The sequence below is a fragment of the Rhinatrema bivittatum genome, chromosome 11 (assembly GCF_901001135.1).
Source record: "Rhinatrema bivittatum chromosome 11, aRhiBiv1.1, whole genome shotgun sequence".
In the NCBI taxonomy this organism is placed as follows: Eukaryota; Metazoa; Chordata; class Amphibia; order Gymnophiona; family Rhinatrematidae; genus Rhinatrema; species Rhinatrema bivittatum.
In genome coordinates, this window is record NC_042625.1 from 33,324,810 (window position 1) to 33,352,557 (window position 27,748).

At 47.0% G+C, this 27,748-nt stretch overlaps 1 protein-coding gene across 16 annotated transcripts in view; it reads right to left on the reverse strand.

The window, feature by feature from the left end:
- Positions 1-27,748, reverse strand: part of GIT2 (GIT ArfGAP 2) — a 215,391-nt gene that overhangs the window by 58,773 nt on the left and 128,870 nt on the right. For 8 of the 16 annotated variants that reach the window (XR_003852033.1, XM_029571953.1, XM_029571955.1 and 5 more), the window contains exons 13-15: positions 25,198-25,340; positions 11,812-11,961; positions 7,864-8,109 (exon numbers count right to left, since the gene is read on the reverse strand). Coding sequence is in view for 14 of the 16 variants with exons in the window: in XM_029571953.1 (XP_029427813.1) it covers positions 7,864-8,109; positions 11,812-11,961; positions 25,198-25,340 (539 nt within the window). In the remaining 2 variants the exon portion in view is untranslated. Of the gene's footprint in view, positions 1-7,863; positions 8,110-9,138; positions 10,598-11,811; positions 11,964-25,197; positions 25,341-27,748 lie in introns of those variants that run through there. The other 8 variants (XM_029571960.1, XM_029571961.1, XM_029571954.1 and 5 more) reach the window with 7 other exon arrangements.

Genomic DNA, 27,748 nt, shown 5'->3' on the forward strand with positions numbered 1-27,748 from the left:
ATAATTTCCTTTGATTCTATGGGTTATTCAGCTGTGATGTCTAACCTCTTTAGTCTATCCCTTTAGGGGAATTATTCTATCCCCTTATTTTGGCCATCCTTCTCTATACCCTAATTCTGCTATATCCTTTTTGAGATGTGGTGACCAGAATTGCACACGTTACTCAAGGTGCGGTTGCACCATGGGGAGATACAGAGCCATTATGATAATCTGTTTTACTCAACATTCCTTTCTTAATTCCTAGCATTCTATTTGCTTTCTTGGTCACTGCCACATACTGAGCAGAGGATTTTAACTTATCCATGATGATGCCTAGATCTTTTTTCCTGGGTGGTGACTCCCAATGTAGGACCTTGCATTGTATAGCTATAAGTTGGGTGGTTGTTCCCTACACGCATTACTTTATACTTTTCCACATTAAACACCATCTGCCATTTGGATGCTCAGTCTCCCAGTCTTACAAAGTCCTCTTGCAATTTCTCAGTTCTCTTGTAATTTTACAGCTTTGAATAATTCTGTATCAGCAAATTTGATCATCTCACTTGCTGTTCCCATTTCCTTAAATCTCTTTATAATGGAGATAGATGCCAAGCTGCTTGGTGAAAGACAATGATTCTTACCAACTGGCCTATTTTTATTAATTTGTTTCTTCCTAATTAAAGGGCCTGATTTTAAAAAGCATTTACATGCTTACAGTTGGGTTTTACAGTGTAAATGCACTTTATGCAGGTAAATGGTTTTTGAAAATTGCTACAAAGGAAAATTAGTTTCTTACCTGATAATTTTCGTTCCTGTAGTACCAAGGATCAGTCCAGGACACCTGGGTTGTGACTCCGCACCAGTAGATGGAGACAGACTAAAACTTGTGGGCGGAGCCATATAAGCCCCTGTGCCAGTCACAGCCCCTCAGTCATACGTAATGTCAAAGTAGAAACCCAAAGGGCAACCATAGCTAACTAACAAAACTTGCCATTTAATCGGAAACAATTCCAACCCCTGCGGGAACCGGACTCCCCAACCGGGAGAGCGAACAAGCGGTGAGCGCAAGGAAACAACGATGAGCGGACTCTCCGTCAGCGGGCGGGATCCTGGACTGATCCTTGGTACTACAGGAACGAAAATTATCAGGTAAGAAACTAATTTTCCTTTCCCTGTACGTACCAGGATCAGTCCAGGACACCTGGGATGTACCAGAGCCAACTTACCGAGGGTGGGAAGCAGAGAGTCCTGCTCGGAGTACCCTCTCTCCAAACCCTCCGACCTCAGCGGCCTGAACATCCAGACGGTAATGTCTGACGAAGGTATGCAACGACTGCCAGGTAGCCGCCCTACAATCTCTTGGGGCGACACCTGAGAAGACTCCGCCCAGGACGCAGCGTGAGACCTTGTCGAATGAGCCCGAAGACCCACCGGCGGAGTCTTTCCCCGTACAAAGTACGCTGAGCCTATGGCCTCTTAGAGCCAACGGGCGATCGTCGTGCGAGACGCTGCAGCCCCTTTCTTGGGACCAGAAAGGAGGACAAACAGATGATCCGTTATCCGAAAAGGATTAGTGACCTCCAGATAGCGAAGAGGGACCTCCTCACATCCAGCTTTCGTAAGTCTCTCGTCTTCGGATCCGACGACTCCCCGACCGCGAAAGCGGGAAGTTCAACGGATTGATTCAAATGAAAAGCCGAGACGACCTTCGGAAGAAAGAAGGGACCGTGCGCAAGGAAACGCCTGTGGCGGAGAGTCGCAAGGACGGCTCCCTACATGACCACGCCTGCAATTCCGAGATACGGCGTGCCGAAGAAATCGCCACCAGAAACACGGTCTTCAACGTGAGATCCTAGACAGTAGAGCGCTGCAAAAAGGCTCAAACGGTGCCGAACATAAGGCAGAAAGAACCCAATTAAGATTCCAAGCCGGACAGGAAGGACGCAAGGGAGGACGGAGATGCTTAGCCCCCTTCAGGAAAACGGGCTATATCCGGGTGAAGAGCCAGAGGGGATCCCCCCGACCTTCCCCCGCAAACAACCAAGTGCCACCACTTGGACCCGTAGGGAACTGCACGCCAAGCCTCTGGCCAGTCCCACCTGGAGGAAAGCCAGAATATCAGAGACCGCAGCGGCGGTGGGATCCAAACCTCGCTTCATACACCAATCCTCAAAAACTACCCAGACCCTGACATAAGCCAGGGAAGGAGACTGCTTCCGGGACCTCAGCAGCGTAGCAATAACCGCGTCCGAGTAAACTTTGCTCTTTAACCGATTCCTCTCAAAAAGCATGCCGCGAGACAAAAGTGATCCACATCCTCCAAACAGACGGGGCCCTGATGAAGCAGCCCCGCGAAGCCGTGGAGACGAAGGGGAGCCTCCGCTGACAACTGAATGAGGTCTGCGAACCATGGACGGCGTGGCCACTCTGGTGCCACCATGATCACGTTGGATGGGTGCAATTCTACACGCCGCAGGATCTTGCCGATCAGTGGCCACGGGGGAAACACGTACAGCAGCACATCCGTCGGCCAAGGGAGCACCAGCGCATCGACGCCCTCTGCTCCCCGCTCTCGACGCCGACTGTAAAAAACGCGGAGCCTTCGCGTTGTGCCACGTGGCCATCGGATCCAAGTGGGGAACTCCCCACGTCCTGCAGAGGAGAAGAAACGCCTCGTCCGCCAGCTCCCACTCTCCAGGATCTAGACGATGCCTGCTGAGAAATCCGCCTGCACGTTGTCGACCCCGGCAATGTGAGACGCTGCTATGCTGCTGAGATGTTGTTCCGACCAGGCCATCAAAATTCTCACCTCTTCCGCCACCAGTGGACTTCTCGTCCCTCCTTGACGACTGATGTAGGCCACGGTGGTTGCGTTGTCTGACAGTACTCGGACCGCCTGTCCCCGCACCAAGGGTATGAAGGCTTGGAGAGCCAGACAGACCGCTCTGGTCTCGAGGTGGTTGATGGACCATTGAGCTTGCGACGCTGACCAACGACCTTGCACCGACTTCCCTAGGCAAACTGCTCCCCAGCCGGAGAGACTGGCATCCGTGGACACCACCGTCCAGTCGGGAACGAGAAGGGATATGCCACAGGACAGATGACTTGGATCCAGCCACCAAAGAAGACTGGATCTCGCCGGACCCACAAGCGGGAGGAGTAGGTAGAAATCCTCTGAAACTGGTGTCCAACGGGACAGCAAAGAAGACTGCAATGGCCGCAGGTGAGCGAACGCCCAGGGTACCAACGCGAGCGTTGAAGCCATAGACCCCAGCACCGTCAGGTAATCGCAGACTCGTGGACGGCGAAGAGACAACAGACGCCGCACCTGAGATTGCAGTTTGCATATCCGATCTTGAGAGAGGATTACCCTGCCCCGTTTCGTGTCGAATAAGGCCCCCAGATATTCCAAGGACTGAGTGGGAGCCAAATAACTTTTGTTGTAATGGACCACCCAGCCTAGGGACTGCAAGAACTGGAGGACCCTGTCCACCGCCCATCGACACTGACTCTCTGACTTCGCCCGAATCAGCCAATCGTCTAGGTAAGGAAGAACTAGAAGACCTTCCCGTCGCAGCTGCGCCGCCACTACCACCATCACTTTCATGAATGTCCGAGGCGCCGTTGCAAGACCAAAAAGGAGCACCCGAAATTGGTAGTGCCTCCCCAGAACGCAGAACCTCAGAAACTGCTGGCACGATGGCTGAATGCCCACGTGAAGGTACGCCTCCTGTGAGATCCAGAGGAGTCAGAAATTCGCCCGGACGCACCGAAGCAATAACTGACCGAATCGTTTCCATTTCGAAGTGGGGAACGCGAAGACATCTGTTTACCCCTTTGAGGTCCAGAATTGGCCTTGAAGTGCCGTCCTTCTTGGGAACTATGAAGTAAATGGAGTAACGGCCCGAGCCGCGCCGATCGGCAGGGACGGGGGATATGGCCCCCAAGCTTTCCAGCCGACGGAAGGTGTCCAACATCGCTGCCCTCTTCCTGGGGCCTTGCAGGGCGAGACCAGGAACTCGTCCGCTGGGATGCGAGCAAAATCTAACTCGTAGCCGTGTCTTATCACGTCGAGGACCCACTGGCCCGACGTCACCCTGGTCCACTCCTCGAAATATAAAGTTAACCGTGCCCCTACATTTGGAACGGCGTGCCGCAGGCGCGACGAGAGGTGGACCGGCCGGAGTTCAATGCGAGGGCTTGGACCCCGCACCCGACAGGGCCCCGCCTTGCTCCCCGTAACTTTTCCCACGAAAGGACTGCTGCCATTGAGTGTTCCGGGAAGAAGATGGTCTATACGAAGAGCCGGCGGATCTTTGAGGGCGCGATTTCCTGGGCCCCCGGAACCGGGCACTGGCCGGAAAGGAGGGCCGCGCCCTGGCCCTATCCTCGGGCAGCTAGAATGCCCTGTTCTCTCCCAGAGAAACCATCAAATCATCCAACTCCTTGAAAGGTAACGAACCCAGGTGGGCTTTGGAAGAGCCATCCGCTGCCCAGTTGCGTAGCCACAGGAGACGGCGCGCCGAAACTGCGGCTACTATGGACCTAGCAGAGGTGCGCAGCAGGTTGTGGAGGGCGTCAGCTCCATAAGCTATTGCCGCCTCCAATCTATCAGCCTGAGACGCCACCTCCGCCAACAGGCCTGCATTCGCCTGAAGGACCTGGGCCCAGCGTAAACTAGCGCGCATGGTGAAGTTAGTGCAGATTGCTGCCCGCACCCCTAGGGCGGATACCTCAAATATCTTCTTGAGCTGCACTACAAGCTTCCTGTCTTGTATATCCCGAAGGGCCGTCGCCCCCGTGACCGGGATAGTGGGCCTCTTCGTCACCGTGGAGACCGCTGAATCCACCTTTGGAAGTTGCAGAAGCTCCAGCGCCTCCTCCGGGAGTGGGTAGAGCTTATCCATGGCCTTGCTGACTATCAACCCTAATTCCGGGGTATCCCAGTCGCACTGGATCCATATTGACCTCCTGGCGGACCACCACTGGGGAAGCCTCTATCCCCAGGTCCTGGAGAATGGCCGGGATGAATGGCGACAGTTCCTCTCTGCGGAACAGACGGACTACCTTGGGGTCATCCCCGTCCGCTGCCTGGGTACCTGCTACCGCGCCGGGCTGGGCGGAGCCATCCGCCCCCGTCTCCTCAGCCCCCCTCGGGGGTTCCTCGAGACCACCAGTATCCGCCGTGGAGGAATCTTCTGGATCTGACTCCTGAGGTACGCTCCGGGGAAGCCGTTTCCCTCGCGCTGGCTCCTGGGCGAGCATCGCGGTCTTTTTCGCCTTGCGCTTACTCGGTGGGGCCTGGTTGGAGCCCTCCCCAGAGCCCCCCCCCTCGGGAGCGCTTGCTGCGCTTGTACATAAGTACCTTGCGCAGCAAGCCCGCGAAATCCTCAGAGAAACGACCCGGATTTGGAAGAATCGGCGCCGGAATCCCCCCGGGGCTGAAGCCCCTCCTCGGCGCCCCCTCCTGCCGCGCCCCGCTGCGGGGATAACGCGGGAGGGAGAGCCGAATCGCCTGCCGCGGTCCGCGAGAATTCCTTGCCAGTGGCCAAAATGGCCGCCGCTCCCGCGCTGAGCGGGAAAATGTCCTGAGGCCTATTTATTGAGCCTACCCCTCGCGGCGGCGAACGCGCGATCCGGGCCCGAGCCCCCCGCGATGCCCTGGATGTTGGTTCACCGTCCTGGATGCAGGCCGAGCAGAGGCCCTCCTGGAAAAAAACACGCGCGTGCGCGCGCCGACCCACAGGCCTTGCCTGAAGAACCGCGCGGCAAGCCGGCGACCGCGGGAAGTAAAAAACTGAGGCGCGTCAAAATTAAAGAAAAAACTAATTCGGCGACCTCCCCTCTCGCCTGCGGCGCCCCCCTGCGCGAAAACGACGGAGCAGCGACGCCGAAGCAACGGAGAGCCGGCCGCAACAAAATAAAAACAGAAAACTTTTTTTTTTTTTTTTTTTTTTTTTTTTTTTAAAACGCTGACGCCGCTGTCCCGGGTCCTGGAGCCCTAGTCCTGCAGGGGTGAGTGAACCGGGCTCCCCGGTGTCACCCCTGACGCTGCCACTAGACCAGCCGGGTCCTCGACCCTGGCAGCGGCCTCAACCGGGGGAGGGTAGTCCCCTCAGGACCTCTCAACCCCCCTGGGAGGCAGGGCACCCGAGACTAAGGGATTAAAAGAAAACCCCAATTTGGTATATAAAACAACTATGCCTAACAAAAAACCTAGCCCAAAAATTCAAACCTGACTAACACCAACACCAGAATAAGGTCAGGCAGGGCTGTGACTAGACCTGCACCATCTACTGGAGACAGAGTAAGACTGAGGGGCTGTGACTGGCACAGGGGCTTATATGGCTCCGCCCACAAGTTTTAGTCTGTCTCCATCTACTGGTGCGGAGTCACAACCCAGGTGTCCTGGACTGATCCTGGTACGTACAGGGAATAGTAGTTACATTTACACATGTAAATCCTTTTGAAAATACACCTATTAGGTTTTTATTGTATGTTATTTATGTTCTATAATTATGTTCATTTTGTTTCTCTGTAAACCTTTTGTACATCACATTGATTTATTCTGTAAGAAATAGCGATCAAATAAATAATACTATCCCACACAATCTGGTGACAAATTAACCAAATGAAAAAAATGCATGAGGACTAAAACATCTGACGAATTCTCTAAATGGGGAGGGGGGAATACCAATTCATGCAACCATTGTGTAACCAAAAAACATGCGCTTTCAAGAAAGATAGCTGTTCCAAAGATTATTTCTTCATCAAATTAATAAAACTGGCGATGATTTGTTTTAGGGTATCAGAAAGTAGGGGCTCTCTTTATGAGTATCTAGGTTGTTGATAATTTGTGTAATAAGACATTACTGATTGTAGGCATTTAAATTTAATCTTTACCCTTCTAGGCACAGTAAAAACATGATTTATGGTTCAATCCATAAAGTTAAAGCACCCCACAGATTATAAAGAGTGATGCTACATCAGTTCAAACATCCAATATACACTGCTGTGGGGAAAACAAGTCCATAAAAAATGTCTTGGTGTATAATTATTAAAAATACATATTTACATAGGATAGCTGAAAGGTCCATACTGACATTCTTTCCAGGGATATCACCGGTCAAAAAAAATAAGCTTTGGTTTCTAACGTCTACCTTTGGATGCAGAGTGCTTTAAATGTGTTTCACTTGAGAACGGTTCTTCATTTAGCATACGTTACAAATGTGAAAAATGACTGAGTACATTATAGGGGCCCAGACAACGAATGGAAAAAATAGTCTTAGCCAATTATGACCATAATAGCTATAAAAAGAAATTTACAAAATGAAAGAAAATGCAACCACATTAACCAAACAGAAGGGCTGTAAATTAAAATCCATCTATTGCTGAACTCTTGGAAGTGAATTGTACCACTGTGTCTACACATTGCAAGATTGAAATAGTACTTTTAAATCATATTCATGTTTTTACTTTGCCTAGAAGGGTAAAAGACTAAATTTAAATGCCTACAATTTTCATATGTTCATGTAATTCAAATAGGGAGATTCAAGACACATACTTACCTCAGTGGATTTTTTCCCTCAGGATCTGTAGACATATAGGCAATTTAGCCAGTATACAATAAAATACAAAGTAGAGCAGAAGCTAAAGGAACCAACATTTTTAATTTTTTTTTTTTTTTACCACACGCACTTTGCAGTTCTTACATCATGATTATAGACTTGTTATTCAGAAAGCAGACAGTTTGTTAGCAAAAAAAAACCAAACAAACACAAAACACAAACACACACACCTTCCCCCAACTACAAATTAGCAAGCATGGGTTGCAGCAGAAAGGTAGAATATACAAAGAGCAAAAGCCTCAGAGGTTTTACTTACGTATGGTGGAAAGGGCTGCAGTCTCGCTACGCTCTCTTCTGGATAGGTGACCTCTCCCATGGGGAGGAAGGGTTTCTGAACCGATCCAGTCTCATACATAGACATGGGCCTGCTACCCCGTGCTGATGGCCGCCGCTTTAATGAATGGTTGGAGGGGTCTGTATACTCAGAACCAGATTGGACCTGATATATATTGGTTGTGGCCTGTCTCCTGAGGTTCATATTTTCACTCTGCAGCGTTTGAAGCTGAAAGAAATTTTCAGTGGAATTTTTTTTTCTTTTTATAGAAAGCTTCAAAAGCAGATTGATTATACAAATAAATCTTTTGTCGACCAGCTTTACTAATGAAATATAAGGTCTAGCTGGATAGACAATGGCTGGGAAAAACAAAATTAAGCTGCAAAAATATTACTCTTCCTTGAATCCCTCCAATTCTTTACATATGTTAAATTAATACATCTTCAAATCTGACAGATATTTAGGTGGAATTTTTAATTTAATATTGGCTTTTAGTCATAAAATGATTGCTTGGCAATTTTAGAGATGTTTTTACAATACAGCTGCTGAAAAATGATAAAGTTAACTTACAGATCAGCTGTACTCATCACAAAATTTGTATAGAAAATGGGGAAGACTGAGTAAAAATTTATATATAATTTTTTGGTTCAAGTGGGAAAGTTCAAAAAGTCATGGAGTTCTCTCTATGTAAAAATGCTTACCAAATCAAAATACAGACTGCATGGATGTAGAACAATGAAAAATATAGGTGCTTTGCAAAGCAAGGAAAGACAGTGCAGCTAAAGTTATGAAAAAGCAGTTTATACTGACTCTTGCTTTCAAAAAGCCAACAAGAAATTTGGGTTTGAAGCTTTTATTAAGTAAAATTTGTTGATCATCAAAATGCAGCAACAAAGTATCTATCTTTTATAATGTTTTATAGAAAGGTTTTTCTTAAGAATTGCTATATTAACACATCAGGACGATAAATATAAACATTCTGACATTTTTAAATCTTCCTTTCGGACAAAGCATGAGGTTGGCTATATTACAGCTGGGACTGTAATATTCAACATTATTCTCCTCTCTCGCATGAACTGGCACTTCAAATGTCACAAGCTATGCAGAATTTTAAGAATTCTGATTTGCATCTTGACCTCATTTTAATACTGCCATTTTTCTATTCGTTTTTTGCACAGATTGTAATGTAGGCTTGTGTGTATACAGCTGTCACATTTTAACACCCAGTTAAGCAGGGTCTGATGCATAATCTTTTCCTTTCCAACTTGATCTTCCATGACATCCTTTAAGACAGCTGAATTGTAATTTCAGCTGACAGGTATTGAAACAGCTGATCAAATTTTCCACTACTGTTAAATTTAAATCCACAGTAAACAAATTCATATCAGAAAACATTTTTTAGAATGTCCATTCCATTCTAAAAATTCTTCTCTTTTTAATTATTAGAAATCCATCCATGAGCAAAGTATTTGACACCAACAGTAGATCCTCTTCTCTAACTGGCGTGTCTTCAAGTAACCAAAGTGCGAAAGATCAACTATATCATGTTACTATAACAGCTAAAAATATACAGGTAGAGGCTTTATTTTTATATTAACTGTACAAAACAGGCACAGTTAATTGCATGGTTGGAAAACAATGTGAAAACCAACTACTATGCACAATAACTGGTGCACTATAAGATGCAGTGCTACATTGCTAATGCATGAAAAAATGTAGCATATGAACAGAACTGACCAAACACTGCTTATGGTGAAATGCAAATCTTCAAGTCCAGGGTGCTACAATCACTACCTCTTATTTATTCTTTTACTACATTGTTAACTAACCATCTTTACACTTTCAGTGCTTGTTTCAGATGATCTGCTCTCTGCTATCTTTTAGCTTACCATTGGCTCATATCAGACAGCTGCTTGCAGAGCACAGGCAGCCTAATAAGGCCAGCAGCAGGATTTATATACTAGGAGCTTTCACTTGCACTGGCCATAGTAATGGGAATGGAAAAAAAATTAGATTTCTTACAGTGGAATGTACACAGACACATATCAGTGTAGCTGACTTTATAGTAGGCAATTTAGAAATAATGTTAGTTTAAATTTTGCAACAGTATAATTTACTGTGCTATATATTTTTTTTTATTTGTTCTTGCTTAGGGTGTTCTTACAAATAAGATGATTACAAATTTCATAAATAAAATGCTTTCAGTCTGAACAATACTGAACCATACAGCATGTGGTGCATTTGCAAAATGCTTATCAACTGATCTAATGAACTGAGTGAGGTTCCCAGCATAAACTGCACCCCTAACAGCTTGCACAATATTCCTATTTAGTTTAGGCTCTATGCTTTTAATCTCCCCAGCTTTCTCAGTTCTCATATCAAAAGCAGATTCCCAAAATTTAAATTTACCACCCAACCAAACTAAGCAAATACCTAAAATCCATGGTGATTTTTTTTCTTCTTTTATTAGCAGCTGGTCCCCATCACTCAGCTCTCTTATGGTCTTTTCTTACCACCATAACAAAGTCTTTACAACAAGCCCTAAAACTGCAGCATGTGAAAATCTTATTTATCAAGAATACATAAGGATCCAAATCAAAACTCTACAGTAACAAAGCAATATTTTCAGAAATAGAAATCTTATGTAAATGCTTCAAGATCTATTTCCTTAAGAGACATCCTTCCTATTGTCCAAGTGATGCTTTTCCTGGGGACCCTGCAACATAAAATGGCACCATTTCACTTTCACCATCCCAGATGTTCCAGATCCCTCATGAGACATTTTAATGGCAAGCATTGTGCTTCCCACTGACCAAACAAACCTATACAGAAACCAAATGTTCTGCTATAAATGAAGACCCAGGGATAGCACCTTGGGGTTTAATGGATACATTCTAAACACTTCAAAAGTTGCACTGGGGGGGGGGGGGGGGGACGGGGACGGACACATCCTGGTGGGTTTAAAAAGCCAAGCATGGGTCAAGCTCAGCTTCTTTTGCTGACCCTGCACCCCTTCTACAGTATGTCTGCCTCAGCAAGTTCATTAGATTTGAGTACAGGGTAGGGTAAAGATCTTCTCATGTTGTCAAGGGATCCATCTGGGCATATTTTACAGTTAACATGGTTTAGACATCTGGCTGTTTACATTATTTCAATGAAGTTTGTTCAAGAGCATTCATGATGACAGTAGGACAGAGGAAGTCCACTCGTGTTTCTATAGCTGCGGCGGGTCCTCCTCTGTGCACCATAAGATGGAACAAATTGATAAAGCTGGGAGGGTGAGGTTTGGCCATCACCTGCTGTATGGCTCAGATGGGGCCTCCTTACGCTAGGTCCATATAGTCTGCCCAGCAAGTTTATTTTTATTTTTTTATTTATTTTTATTTTTTTTTATAGTAGTAACTTTTCTGTGCAGGTTATCCCCAAGCCTTATTTTAAGAGTAGCAATACTTACAATCCAAACCAAGCAAATGTCAAAATTATTGCTAGCAATGTTTTTACAGGGTGATCAGCCTTCATGATAATTCAGACAATGCTGCTTGAATGTGTTTTGCTTTTGGACTTGGCTGTAGAAACAGTCCTGTGCTTTACCCCTAATGTCTGCATATCAGTATCCTGGACCGTAAAAGTCGAGGCCCAGCGTTGGCTGTCATCTGAATCCAATTCCCCTTTTTTCCCCCTACTGTTGAAGCAGAGAGCGATATTGCAGTTGTGTCACAAGCAACTGGCTAATTGGTTAAGGGTAGTAATCCCTGTGCCTCTGCTCTGTGCAGGTTACCCCCCCCCCATGTACCCTTTCCTTCATTTCCCACCTCTAGTCTTCAGTCCCAGTGTCCTGTTTATAGCCAATCACCTTCAGAAATGAAGGAAGTGAGAGACATAGGAAAACATGCTTAATAAACCCAGTCTGTGAATTTCTATTTTTTTTACCTTTCTCTGCATGGTTCTGAGCTCATCACTCAAGTTATTATTCACCTTCATCAGTTGCTGTATCTTTGCTTCAGAAGCCACTAATGCATTTTTAACATCCAGAAATTCTTGGACTGTGATAGAGCCATCTGACAAATCTGAATCCATGCTCTAAAAAGAGGTAAAGGTTGTTTCAGAAAAATGTCTATGAATAAGAAAATACGACTATCAAAACAAGCAACATTTCAGTTTAACCACCACAATCTGTTTAAGCCTTACCAGTCTTGGTCCAACTTCTCACATTCTTTTTTCTTTTATGAAATGAGACTACAGTGAATACATTTATATACTGATAACTTTTAAAATTATAACTAATTCACTTTTGTTCAATCTGTCTAAGTTTATTCTGATATTTTCCAAAATAAGGGTAGGGAGGGTATAAAAGTGGAAATAAACAAGCCCCAAGAAATTCTGAATAGAAGCTCATGGCACCAGGATCCCAGCTCAGATTCTGACTGAACTGAAGGAGGAAGAGGAAACTGCCAGATCAAAAAAAAAATATTGCTTTAAATAAAGAAAATGTATTTAAAAACCTTTAGAAAATTTCCTTGACTGTTTTACAGTTTTAGTATTAAATAAGTGACTTCTTACAAATTAAATGCATCAGGACCTATGATTTGATACCATCTGATAAAGACTTGTTGAACATCCTTCACTTCATTAAAAACACTATCTAAATGGATCTGCTGGGTTCAGTACACATTATTAAAAGCTAGCTAAGTTCTTACTGAATGAAGTTCCTTTACACAAATATATACATTACAAGCAAATATAGAGAATACATTTTAATTTTACAGGTTTTCTCAACCAACTATATAAAAAAAGGTATAATAAGCTAATTAAATACATCTAAACAAAAGAAAAATAAGGAGGCACAGACATTTGCCCTTTTCCTAAGAATCCTTCCAAAAGCTGATCCCAGACTTCCATGAACATGGTTTATGTATACAAGCATGAATTAGGAACACATGAGAGTTGTGCTCACAAAACGCACATGTTTTATGTGCATAAAAGGCAGAGTATGGGAATCCGACACCACAAATTCCAGAAAAGGAAACTGGTTCTTACCTGCTAATTTTCATTCCTGTAGTACCACAGATCAGTCCAGACTCCTGGGTTTTGCCTCCCCTCCAACAGATGCAGACAGAGAAAGTTTTACTGCCACATATCACGAGATGCCACCTGCAGTCCCTCAGTATTGATCTGTACCCTAAGCCAAAATGCAAACAAATACCAACACCATAACTGAATAACATCCTCTGAACGAGCAGTGGGAAGTGGAAACCTAGAACAGATAACTACGCCCACAAAAAACAATACTAACAAAACCTGTGCTATTCTTCAGAGTAATCACAAAAACAGATCAAGTGGACTCTCCAAATCTCCCTTTCCTCCAATGGGTGGGACTCTGGACTGATCTGTGGTACTACAGGAATGAAAATTAGCAGGTAAGAGCCAATTTTCCTTTCCCTGTACGTACCCAGATCAGTTCAGACTCCTGGGATGTACCAAAGCTTCCCTAAATGGGTGGGACTGCGAGAGTCCTGCTCAAAGTACACTTTCACCAAAGCCCATGACCTCTGGAGCCTGGCCATTCAAACAATAATGCCTGGCGAAAGTGTGCAATGATTTCCAAGTAGTCGCCCTACCTGAGAATGGGAAGAATGAGCCCTTAGCCCCTCTGGGACAGGGCGACACTGACAGATATATGTGGAGCTAATAGTCTCTTTCAACCACCGCGCAATTGTGGCTCTTGACGCCTTATGACCCTTTTTTGCACCACTCCATAGCACAAAAAGGTGATTTGACAAACGGAAGCTGTTCGTGACCTTCAGGTACTACAACAATGCACGCTTTACATCCAAATGTTGCAACTCTTGTGCCTGAGGTGCTATAGGATCCAAACTTGGGAAGGGAGGGAGCTCCACTGACTGATATAAGTGGAATGACGACACCACCTTTGGTAGAAAGGAAGGAACCTTCCTTAAGGAAAATCCTAAATCCGAAAATCTCAAAAAGGGCTCCCAACATGACAAGGCCTGAAGCACTGAGATCTGGTGAGCTAAAAAAATTACCACCAAGAAAACCACCTTCAAAGGACTACATTAAGGCTCCAGAAAGGACAAGGCTTCCGAACTGAGGACGCAAATGCTTTGCTCCCCAGAGAAAACACACCAATTTGGATGTGCAGCTAAAGATGCCCCTCGAACCTTACCTCGAAGCCAGCCCAAAGCCGCCACCTGAACCCTGAGGTAATTAGAGGATAAACTTTTTACCAACCGTTTTGCAGGAAGGCCAGAATATGTGCCACTGAGGCTCGCATAGGATCCACCCCTTGCTCCGAACACCAGGCCTCAAAACTCTCCATAACCTCACATACGCCAAGGAGGTGGCAGTCTTCCTAGACTGCAAGAGAGTAGCGATGTCCCCTTCTGAATAACTCTTATGCCTCAATCGCTCCCTCTCCAAAGCCATGCCACTTGACAAAAGCAAGCCGTCTGATCTGAAAATATGGGGCCTTGATGCAGAAGATTCTGTAGATGAACTAGCCACAACGGCCCATCCACTGTTAGGTTGACTAAATCTGCAAACTACAGGCACCATGGCCACTCTGGCACGACTAGGATCACTTCATCTGGATGGACCTCTATGGATCATAAGACCTTGCTCACTAGCAGCCAAGGCGGAAACACATACAGAAGGACGTCCATCAGCCAAGGCAGGTCTAAAGCATCTACGCCTTCTGCTCCTTGTTCCCTTCTTCGATTGAAGAACCGCGGGGCCTTTGCATTATGGGAAGTAGCCATTAGATCCATGCATCGCATGTCCCATCTGTGACAGATGAAGCACATCACTGCCTCTGATAGCTCCCATTCTCTGGGGTCAGCTCAGAAAATCCACTTGCATGTTGTCTGTGCCCATGTGAGAGGCTGCTAACAGTGCTAGATGTTGCTCTGCCCAGCTGATTAGATCTCAGGCTTCCTGAGCCACTGCCCAACTCTTGGTGCCACCCTGTCGGTTGATGTAAGCCACCGCTTTCGCACTGTCTGACAAAAAAAACTCTCACTGGCTTCCCCGCACCAGGGGCAGAAACACCAATAGAGCCAAAAGTACGGCTCTCGTCTTTAAGCGATTGATGGACCTCAAGGCCTCTTCTGCCGACCACTGCCCCTGAACGGACTTTTCCTGACAAAACTGCTCCCCATCCGGAGACTGGCATCAGTGGTGACGATTATCCAGACTGGAATGTCTACGTCCACTCCTCATCTCAACTTGTCCGGGAGGAGCCACCATGATATACTGGATCTGGCAAGCTCCGTAAGTGGAAGTGGCAGCTGAAACTGCTCTGTCAATGGATAGGAAAGCAGACTAGAGGCCTCATGAGCAATTGCCCATGGAACCAACTCCAAGGTGGAAGTCATGGACCTGAGAACTTGCAAGTAATCCCGGACCTTGGGTACCTGCTTCCTCAAAAATCTGCGAATGTCAGCTTGCAAGTTGGAAATTTGCTCTTCCTTACCTTGGTATCGAAACGTGCCCCCAGGAATTCCAAAATTTGGGAAGGGGAAAGATGACTCTTGACAGATTGGCATCTGTGGTTGTTGAGATGGATGGTCAGAGGACCAAGTCCACTGCCTCCCGGCAAAGGATTTCTAACTTTGCTCGAATCAGCAGTCTTCTAGATATGGGTGAACCAAGACCCCGTCCCCTCCAGAGGGCCGCAGCCACCATGACCATCACCTTGGTGAAGGTCCAGGGCACCGTTGCCAGACCAAAGGACAGGGAGCAAAACTGAAAATGTTCCCCCAGAACCATTAATCTCACATATCTTTGTTGATCGGGCTGGATTCCTATGTGTAGGTACTCTTTGGTCAAATCCAGAGATGCCAGGTACTCCCCCCTTGAGCACCAAGGCAATCACCGAGCGCAGTCTCTCCATTCGAAACAGAGAAACCTTTAGAGACAAGCTCACTTTTTTAAATTGAGGATTGGGCGGAACATACCCTCCTTTTTGGGAACTATGTAATAAATGGAATAACAGCCTGTCCCCTGTTCCTCCAGGGGGACAGGAACAATGGATCCCAGCATGCGAAGACGACAAATGTTTTCCCGCACTGCTGATTTCTTTTCCTCGTAAGTACACTGGGAAACCAAGAACAAATCTCTTAGCAGCCGAGCAAATTCTAAAGCATAACCTTGTTTTATCATGCTTCAGATCCACTGGTCTGACGTGATGCTGGCCCACTCCTCGTAGAACAGAGCTAACTAGCCTTTTATCACTGGCACTGAGAAGAGGACCAGCCTTGCATCACTGGGCGAAGTCATCTCTTCCCGGCCTTTGCCCTCGAAAGGACTGGTTTCAGGACAGTTGTCTTCCCAAGGACTGTCTCTGGGTACCCCCGATGCTCTGATAGGCCAAAAACACCTATTTCTTCTGCAGCAGGAAACAAGAAGGAAAGAATCCTTTTGGCTTATCTTCAGGCAATTTATGAACCTTGTTCTCTCTGAGAAGCTTGATCATCTCCTCAAAGTCCCAGCCAAAGAGCAATTTTCCCTTGAAAGGCAAGGTTCCCAACAGACTTGGATGAAACTTCAGCCGACCAATTCCTCAACCACAGGAGCCTCTGGGCTGAAACCATCGACAGCATTGTCCTGGAGGAGGTCCTAACAAGATCATATAATGCATCAGTGCCATAGGCCACCAGAGCTTCCAGCTGCTCCTCCTGCTGCTTCTCAGAGTCAGATAAGGACCTGTCTGCTTGCAACTGCTGAACCCAGCACAAGCCCACCCTCAACATGAAACTGCTACACACAGCTGCTCAAATGCCAAGGGCAGACACCTCAAAAATCTTCTTGAGGTGCACTTCCAACTTCCTATCCTGAAGGTCTTTCAGGGCTGTAGAACCGGCAACTGGAGTAGTTGCCTAAACCAATGCTTTCACCTTGGAACCTACAGGAGCTCAAGCATTTTCTCTGGCAAAGGATACAAATTATCCATGGCTCTGCTGACCTTCAGGTCTATCTCAGAAGTAACCCACTCCCTAAACACCAACATGCTCACCGACTGGTGAAATGGAAAAGACCTTGTTGGACCCCAGAGGCCAGCCATGACCGGGTCCACTTCTTCCAGTCCTGATTCCTCGTGCGAGATCTTTATACCCAGTTCTTCCAGAACAGCAGCTATCAGAGGATCCAGCTCCTCCTTGCAGAACAGCCAAACCACCCTGGGATCATACCTTTCCACAGCCGGGATCTTGGTCAGTGCCTAATCCAGATCCTGATCTGCCAAACCCGGATCAGACCCCGTGGGCCCTGTACTCATGGATCCTCTGCTTCTGAAGCCTTGGAAGAGCTCTCTGCAGCAGTAGTCCATGCTGAGGCACCTGGAACCTGCGGACCCTCTTTCACAGGCCTTGGGCGCACCAAAGCTCCCTGCGCAGCTCTAAGCTAACCCGTGGTTTTCCTGGCCTTATAAGCTTTATGCAATAGGAGAACAAACTCAGATGAAAAGGTAGAAGAGGCATCTGAGTCCTCCAGGGAATCTTCCTTGCCTCCTGCCCCCCAGTATCCTGACCTCCCCTGGAGGTCATAACCACCGGGGATAAAGGAGGAGGGAAATCCCCCCTCTCCCTTTATGACTCACAAGGCAGCTGAGAATGTGGACAAAATGGCCACCATTCCCATGCTTAGTGGGAAGGGATCGTTCACAGGTTGCCTCGCTGGAGAGAGCCTCCGAGGCTCGCGGTGCCTGGCTGAAGTCGCTGCTACCATCCCAGAAGTGCCCTGTCTCCTGGAGAGACACCGGGAGCATTGGCCATTGGCATTTGTCTTCACAAACAGAGCAGCACAACCTGTGCTGCATGAAAATGTGGCATCAAGCCGCGATAACCTAAGAGCTACCGGAGGAATGGGAAAATAGAAACAGAGCCGCCTGGTTGCCTATAAGGAAAAATCGGGGTAAAGCTTGCCATCCCATGGCAACCCTTTTTTTTTTTTTTTTACACCCATCTACCTCTAATAACTTACAGAGCAGCCATAATGGAAGTGGCAGGGGACCTCTGCACGCACCAGATTATGTGCGCATACATACATACATTTTAGGTTCACGCCCTGAAACGCCCATGCCCCGCTTTGAAAACTTCTGAAAAGTTCGAGTTCCGGGAGATGCTTGCGTATCTTGGCAGCTTGTAAAATCCGCTTATGTGTGAGCCCAATATATTCACATATCTCCTAATTAATGTGTGCATTTGGCTTTTAAAATTCACCTTTATATATTTATAAAATCTTTAGTAGCAAAAGCATCACCATATATGGAGGAATTTAAAGTTGCTTACTCCAAAAAGTAATGGCTATTTCTTAGGAAACGCATAAGCTTATGTAAATGAATTAGGTACAAGATTCTTGGAATTTAATGAATATTGATGCATATTCATGTAGAGTATGATACTGTATACTGACCACTGAATTGTGCAGTGCTTATCTCTGTCTTAAGATCATTTATAAGGTATGTAACATTTCTGCATCACTCAGAGCTCTCATATCTTTTGTAGCTGCTGGTGACATTGTCTGTGCGTGCATGATCAGATAATAAAATAAGGAAATAAGCTAATTACCTTCTGTTTCTTTAGAGATAAAAGATTTTTGTTTAAAGCTTTTCAATTGGCGTAAACAGAGGTGCACAAAGCCAGGCCAAGGGGCCCCCTGGCTAAGTCCCTGTTAAAGGGATTTTCCATAGTACGCACAAAGAATCCTGTACACCCCATAATCTGTCTACAGTGAGACCTTATAAAACACAGTCTAAAGCCAATTCAGCACAATTGTTCATGTGTTTTCATACAGCAAAGGAGAAGCAGAAATAACTATAGAAAATAGAGTTGCTTACCTGCATAGGTGTTCTCAGAGGACAGTAGGATGTTAGTCCTCACACATGGGTGACATCAGATGGAGCCTGGCACGGAAAACTCCTGTCAAAGTTTCTAGAACTTTGGTATGGCATACTAAGCATTCCCTATACCACAAACCCACGTGGGGCCCCTCTTTAGTCTAACAACATAGAATTAAATTGAAAATAAAAATAGGGGAAACCCAACACCACAGGGTGGCAGGTGGGCTTCATGAGGACTAACAACCTGCTGTCCCCGGAGAACACCTGTTACAGGTAAGCAACTGTTTTCTCCAAGGACAAGTAGGATGGTAGTTATCACACATGAGTGAATCCCTAGCTACAGACTGTTCCCCAACACAAAAGGGGACCAACAGACACCAACCAGGTGTCAATGGGCAGAACAACAGTAATTTTGGTAACAGAGGAGGAGACAGCCTGAACCCAAACAATGGGCCCTAGGCAGGAATATTTGGTTCTACACCTCAAAGAGATTCCGAAGGACAGGCTGGCCGAACCTTCTGTCATGTCAGCCATCCCTATCCAGACAATAGTGAGATGTGAATGGGTTGGAGACAACGCCATGTTGCAGCCTTGCAGATCTCCTCCATGGCAAACTGCTCGGCCAAGTGGGTCAACTGACATTGCCATGGTTCTGACAGAATAAGCCTTGACATGATCTCAAGATGCAGGCCCGCCTGGGCATAAAGAAGATGCAATCTGCTAGGCCAACTGGATAAGGTCTGTTTGCAAATGGCAATTCCAACCTATTCCTATCTAAAGAAATAAAACGTTGGGTGATGGTCTATGGGCTTTTGTCCGCTCCAGATAGAAGGCTAAGACTCTGTTGCCGTCCAAACCGCAGTGCTCATTCGCTTGGTGCAAATGGGGCCTGGGAAAGAAAGTTGGCAGGACGATAGACTAGTTAGATGGGAAGTGCATCACCACCTTAGGCAGGAACTTAGGGTATGTTGTGCAAGATCACTCTGTCATGATAAAACTTAGAATAAGGTGAATAAGTCACTAAGGCCAGGAGCTCGCTGACTGTATGGGGACCAACTGTCAGGTCAGGTACTTCAGGTTTCAGTAGTGCCAGGCTACACAGAGCCTCCAGGCTTGCACCCGAGTCACCCCATCTCTCTGGAACTTTGTCCCTGGTGGCAGGTACTCTCCAATCTGGAGAAGAGGATCTCTTTCTGGAGTCATTCTACACAAATTGTCCTAACCATGGATGCATCCACCCTGGGCTGGGGAGCCCATGTAGAGGGGCTCTGCACCCAGGGCCTGTGGTCCGCTCAGGAAAGCTGTTGCCAGATCAACTTCCTGGAGCTCTAAGCGATCAGGTATGCGCTGTGGGCTTTCAGAGATCGGTTGTCCAACAAAGTGGTCCAGATCCAAACAGACTACCTGGTAGTGATGTGCTACGTCAACAAGCAGAGAGGCACGGGATCATACCTCCTGTGTCAGGAAGCGGTCCACATTTATTCATGGAATCTATTCCATGGGAGGTGCTCAGGGCAACGTATCTGGCAGGTATGGAGAACGTGGTGGCGGACACTGAGTGGTGCCTTCAGACCGCATGAGTGATCCCTGAACCTGGAGGTAGTGAATCGGATTTTCCACCTCTGGGGGGAACCCAGACGTAGATCTGTTCGTGACCCCCTGGAACAGTAAGGTAACTTGGTTCTGCTCCCTGTACAGGATAGATAGTAAACCAGCCTCAGACGCCCTTGCCCGTCATTGGGGCAAGGGTCTTCTGTACATGTGTCCTCTGATTTCCTTGCTGGAGAAGACTCGTGAAGCTTTGTGAGGACATAGGGACTATAATCCTCATAGCCCCTGGTTGGTTGAGACAGGTCTGGTTTCCACTCTTAAGGGAGTTGTCTATCTGGAAACCGATCAGTCTGGGGACTCTCTCAGACCTCATCACACAAAATCAGTGCAGGTTGAGACATCTCAATCTCCAGGCCCTGTCACGCACAGCCTGGATGTTGAGAGATTAATCCTGTAGTCACTTGATCTTTCTGAGGATATGTCTCGGGTCCTGGTGGCTTCTAGAAAGCCTTCCAAAAGAAAGTCCTACAGACTGAAGTGGAGGAGATTTTCGTGTTTTGGAGTGGGCAAAAGGCCCTAGATCTGATCTCCTGCCCCACACAAAAAACTGACTACCTTCTGCACTTCTCAGAAGCTGCTTAAGGACCAATTCTATTAGGTTTCACCTGAGTGCAGTCAGCACATACCACCAGGGTTGTGGAAGGGAAAAATAATTCATGCTGTAGTTACACGATGTTAGGTTCCACATTAGGAACTACCACCCAGGAAAAAGATCTAGACATCATAGTGGATAATACATTGAAATCAGCTCAGTGTGCTTCAGCAGTCAAAAAAGCAAAACAATGTTAGGAATTATTAGGAAGGGAATGGTTAATAAAACATAAAATATCGATGCCTCTGTATCGCTCCATGGTGAGCCCGCACCTTGAATACTGTGTACAATTCTAGTCGCTGCATCTCAAAGAAGATATAGTTGCGACGGAGAAGGTACAGAGAAGGGTGACCAAAATGATAAAGGGGATGGAACAGCTCTCTATGAGGAAAGGCTAAAGAGGTTAGAGCTGTTCAGCCTGGAGAAGAGACGGCTAAGGAGGGATATGGTAGAGGGCTTTAAAATCCCTGCTAGTCCCTGCTTTGTAGGAGGATCAAGTTGTCCAGGGAAATCATCCTGAACTTTTTTAGAAATTTGTTCAAGGCCCTTAGGTTTAGGATGGGACGGAATCTTCCAGTTCTCTTTGGAATTAGGAAATATCTGGAGAAGAATCCCCTGCCCTCGTCTGCCTTGGTGAAACAGGCTCGCTTTTGGGAGCCGGTAGCGCTTCCTGATGCGCTACCGGCTCCCAAAATGGGCTCAGAGGGCAATTTGGCAGGACACCAATAGGTTTAATTTGGTACCCTTGATGAACAATGGAGAAACTCACTGGTCAAGGTTCTACTGAGTCACCAGTTCACAAAGAACCATAGCCTGCCCCCAAGCTGGTGGATCCAGCGTCTCGGGTACAGGTAACTGGCTTATGCTCCCTCCGATCCAGTTTTATAAAACCCCGTCCTGGGAGTTGACAGATGCCAGTGGGGGAGATCTCCAATGCCTGAGATGGCCGCAGGAGCTCACATGCTGCTGATGGGAACAAAGGGGGGGGGGGGGGAGGATAGTACCTCCACTGGCAATAGAAAGACTTCCTCTGCCCCTGCCTTGTGTTAGGAGTTGCCATCTGTTGGGAGTAGCAATCAGATAGGAGTTAGCAATCTGTTGTTATTTAGGAGAGTTGTGAGTGGATCCTTGGACTGGTGGCAGATGACCACGCCCTCGGGGAAGATCCCGAGAGGGACCACCAGTCAGGCTCAGAGTATGGAGACAGACACACACTGGTTCTTTATTAGACAGTATACTGAACCACCAGAGGTGGCAGGTAGGAGCTGGAATGCCCGGCTGGGCTGTAGTCCCTCAGATACTGGAACAGCGATCCCTGAGGGCTGAGCTGTAGAAGAACTGAAATATAGTGAGTAGTCAGGGTATGCAGCGTCATGTACCGAACCTGATGGTAACACTCACACAAATGTCTCATAGAAGCCCAGGAGCTGGAATGTATAGGCCCTCGAGGAGCAAGTACCTGGTTCCAGGGGAAAGCTCTGAGAGAACAATGGTAACTCACTGATGTAGTTGGCAGTGACGACTCCAGGCAGAAGAGAATATGGAGCAAGTCTGGGAATGAGGGCCTCGAGAGCGAGTAGCTGGTTTCCAGACTGTCACCTAAAATACAAAGGAGAGAGCGAGGCCCCCGAGGAGCGGGTACCCTTGATAAGTCCGAAGAGGCAGAGTATCTTAGGTAGAGTAACCCTTGTTTAACTCGATCTGTTAGCAAAATTCTAAGACTTTATATATCCGTCGCAGGTGACGTCATCTCAGGGGGACGCCCCTGAGGTTCGCACCATCGCTGGGTACTTTCAGTCAGGGCCGTGCCGCGTGTGCGCCCCTAGGCCTCCAGGAAACATGGTGGGTTGCAGCGTCTAGCCGGTCGGGGACACCGGAGGACTTCGGCAGAAGGACACCGCTGCAGCCAATCTTCCCGCGGGCGAAGAGGGAGGCGCCAAAGAGGTAAGGAGGGGCGGAGAGAGGGCGTCGGGAACCGGACACAACACCTTGCCAGGGTCCTGGATAAGGATGGTGGCTCTGGAGTGCTGGTGGAGGGTCTCATGGTGGTCCCCACAACTAGGCCACCATGTCCCCTCACCCTATCTCCAAAGAGATTCTCCCAGTACCCAGCACATCAGTGAGCCATTCCTGAACCTCTGGATGGAAATTTGAAAACCCACAGCCATGCCATTCTGCAGGCATTGATTCCCGCTGCAAAGGTCCTCACAGCCATTTTGAAAAACATAGGTCACACGGACCTAGTGTTTCCACACTCCAGGCCCTTAAGCACCAGACACTGGAGGGAGTCTTGCTGCTCCTGAAGCAGCTGCTCAGCTATCTCCTGCACCTGCTTCCAGAGGTACGCAAGTATCGGCTCATGTAGAGCTGGTAGGAGACATTGCAGTCAATAAGCATGGCTGCCAGGAACACTTTCCTCCCAAGAGCATCTAATGCACTATGGTCCTTCCCCAGGGACACTGAGGAATGGGTCTGAGAGTCCATGGCCCTAGAGGTTGGATTAGATGTATGTAGAACAGCTGATGCTCATTGAATCCGGTAGCCTTTTGGATGAGGTAGACCCCCATCTGCCTTCCTGTTAACAGGAGGTACTGTGATGGAGTGTGTTCCCTTATCCTCAACAGCAGCTCCTTAAGGATATTGTGCACTGGGTCTGCCATGATTTCCTTAGGAGGCTCCACAAACAGGAGGATCTCCAGCATCTTGTGCCTGGCATCTTCCTCAGTCAATAACTGAAACAGAATGGCTTCTGCCATTACCTGCACAAAACCTGCGAAGGATAAGTCCTCTGGCAGGGAACTCCTTCGCTCTTCTGGAGGTGGACCCTCCAAGCCCTCAGAGAAGGACCTCTAGTAGTCATCCCCCAGAGATCATAGGGACCTCATCCTCACTATAATCAACAGTGGACAGGGCCCCTCGGTTGCTCAGCCTCCATCCAGAGGTGGCAGTTGCCGGCAAAACCCGGTGCAGGGCCCCGGAAAAGCTGGACAGCGGGCAGCTGGCCACGGTGACTGCCAGCTTAGGCGGAGCTTTCTCCTCCTCGGAACCGGCAACGATCACTGCATCGGTCAGGGGAAGCATCGGTGCCCTGCTGGGCATTGATGGTTTCCAGGGAATCAGCACCAACCGGACTGGTAACACACTGATGAGCACATTGAGCTGTTCCAGCAGTGCTTCCAAAGTGGACAGGACCAGCGTCTGTGCCGTTGATGTCACAGGACCGATGCCCTGGAGTGCCTGCTTCCAGCTCCTCCCTCGAAAGCTGCCAAAGCCAATACTGACTGGGAGGAATATGGGGTGGCCAGATCTTCCTCAGATCCCCAAAGTGAATCGATGACTGGTACCAGGACCAGTAGAGACTGTCACGGATCCCCAGCATCAATGGAGGATGAGTGCTCCTCTCTGCGGGGTTGCTTCGGGGGCATCACGGCACATCCCCATGCATCGAAGGCAACCAGTGAAGATGTTTCCTTGGCTTCCCTTGGCCCGGTCTTTCCCCGGTGTCGAGGTCGAAGATGAGGTACCCGACCTCCTCGACCTGGAAAAGACTAAACTTGGCCAGTCTCCAGCACCCCCATCCACCAGCAGCATCGACGGAACCAACCATCCCGCCAATGTTGATTGTGTGGTGTCCATCGGTGCTGAAGCTAACGCTGCTGATTCCGAAGTTGAAGGCTTGGACTTCCCCAACCCAAAAAGTTGACATGGCCCTTGGGCACCCAGGGCATTGACGAAAACCGGTTGTGACCATGACAGAAGTGAAAAAAAGAGGGACGCAAAAACGACAATGATGGCAGCAGGCTTCGATGACTTGTGGGCACCAAGGCACCGCCACCATGGGGAAGTTTGATGTGAAAGAAAACTTACCTGAAACACTGAGAAATCTAGCTGAGGAGGCTACGGGAAGGACCCAGTGTTGATGAAACACAAATACCTGAAGAAAAATCAGAGGGAAGGGGGGGGGGGGGGGAGTTTCCCACAAGTGTTAGATAAAACGCAAAGAGCTCACTAAAACTAAAACTGTGATGCAACAGCTCTGTGAAAAAAACACAGGCTGCAGAGGGACCTCGTGAGGACACATGGTATAGGGCATGCTGGGCTCAGTATGCCAAGTCAAAGTTCTGGAAACTTTGACAGTTTCCATGCCAGGCTCCATCGGATGATGTCACCCATGTGTGAGGGCTACCATCCTGCTTGTCCCCGGAGAATAGTATTTACATGCCTAGATTTGCAATATTGTATTATTTTTAGTACTTACCTTTTTTCTGTTTGCTTTATTTGAAACCGATTCAAGATCTGTATCTTCATCTGATGCAACACTGTCATAGTCTGGCTGGTCATTATCCTGGCTCTCATTACTATGTTGGCTGGTAATACTTTTTAATATCAAATCCACATTTTCTATTAAACAAAAAAAAAAATGGTATTCTGAAAGAGAAAACTGACAAAAATCCAGAATGGCATATAGCAGAGGTGCTTACTTACAAATATGAAGGAATCTATATTTAGTCGCAACCCAACTCACTCAAACTGCCTAAACTCATTCATATTTATTTTCGTTATACAAAGTTTTTACATGGATTTGTATTCTTTCAGTTTTTAATGTTATAATGTAAAGCAATATGCTGAATTAATGTTTGAATGTAAACCGAGGTGATGTTACTTACGTGCCCCGGTATATAAAAAACCCGTAAATAATATCCAACTGACGCACTCATTGTCAATACAAATAAATAAAATGTATCACATTTGATGCTGTTGTTGTTGTTGTAACATACATTAAATGTGGTACCTGTGTTGTTTTTGCTGCTAGTTTTATTGCACTTTGAGCTCTATTTTGTAATTTGATGTTTTGCAAATTGACAATTAAAAAAAAGTATATAATAAATTTAGATTCCTTCATATTTCTATATTGGAATCTTGGATTTATACCTTCCACCACTTGTACTATATAGTAAGGGTGGCCAACTCCAGACCTTGAGAGCCACAAATAGGCTTGGTTTTCAGGAAATCCACAATCAACATGCATGAGATAAATCTGCAGTGTATGCAAATCTAGCTCATGCATATTTATTGTGGATATCCTGAAAATCTAGTATGTTTGCAGCTCTCAAGGACTGGGGTTGGCCACCCCTGGCATATAGAATTGTTTAACACACAAAAGTGTACTGCAACAAGAATTAAATTGTACATACATGCAGGGCAAGCTGCCAAAAAAATTCAGAGAGGTTTCCACTCCATCTTGACATTAAACGAGCAGGCCAATATAATGCCCTGTCTGAATGTGTGGAGCCACTGTAGGAATGTCCATAGACAAATAAGGTAACACTTATTAACAACTATGTAATTCAGGGGTGGCCATCTCTGGTCCAAGAACCACAAACAGGTGTGTTTTTCACAATATCCATCATGAATATATACAAAATTTATCTGCACGCCCTGCTGCCATTGTATGCGAATATCACATGCATATTCATGATGGATATCCTGAAAACCAGGCTGTTTGTGGCTCTTGGGGACTGGAGTTGGCTTCTGCAGATTAAAGTTGAGCCGGTTCATATAGCATATTTGGATTTTCAGAAGGTATTTGACTTATGAAAGACTCCTCCAGAAATTGTGAGGATATAGGATTCGAGGCAGTGTCCTACTGTGGATTGGTAACTGGATAAAAGACAGGCAACATAGCATGAAGGGGAGACTAAAGAAGGTGTGGAGCTGGGATTACTGTAATTTTAAATTTTATTTTATTTTTTGTTATGCTATTTGGTATTGTTCACTGAGTAGATGCCATAGAACCAAGCACCTGTAAGCAATCCCAAACCTGGGGTAGCGGTAGAGATAACAGCCACCGGATCTGCACCATTAACTTGTCGATTCGCTCCTGCGTGAGAAAGACCTTGCCGACCGATGTGTCGAACCGAGCACCCAAGAACGGGACTAATTGGCTCTTGGCAAAATTGATGACCTAACCGAGGGATTGGAGCTGGTCCACTACCGACTGAACCGCTGCCCCGCAAAGCTCCTCCGACTTTGCGCGGATGAGCCAATCGTCCAGATAGGGATGAACCAAGATCCCCTCCCGCCTGAGAGCCGCAGCTACTACCACCATTACTTTGGTGAAGACGCAGGGAGCTGGGTCGCCAATCCGAACAGAAGCGCCTGAAACTGATAATGCTCGCCCAGAATCATGAACCTGAGAAACCACCGATACTGTTCGCGGATCCCTATGTGAAGATACACTTCCGTCAGGTCTAAAGAAACCAAATATTCACCGAAGTGGATGGCCGCAATGACTGAGCGGAGAGTTTCCATGCGAAAACGGGGTACCCGAAGCGCTTTGTTCACCTTCTTCAGATCCAAGATCGGGTGGAAGGAGCCCTCCTTCTTGGGAACCACAAAATATATGGAGTATCTGCCTGTCCTGAATACCTCCGGTGGGACTGGGACAATGGCTCCCAGCTCTTTCAACCAGTCCAGGGTTTGAGTCACCGCTGTCTGTTTCGCGCGGGCCACACAGGGAGACATCAAGAACAGGTTCCACAACGGGCGTGCAAAATCCAAAGCGTAGCCGTGTTCGATGATACTTAGAACCCACTGGTCAGACGTAATCTTGACCCACTCCTCGAAGAAGAGAGACATGTGGCCGCTTATCACTGGAACAGAGGAGACTGCTCCAGTCAGGACTGAGTGAGTGGATTTATAAGAAATGTGAAATTAAAAAAATAATAAATAAATAAAAGGAACTGTTGTGTATATACACACACACACACACACACACACACACACACACACACAAAACAGTTCCACTG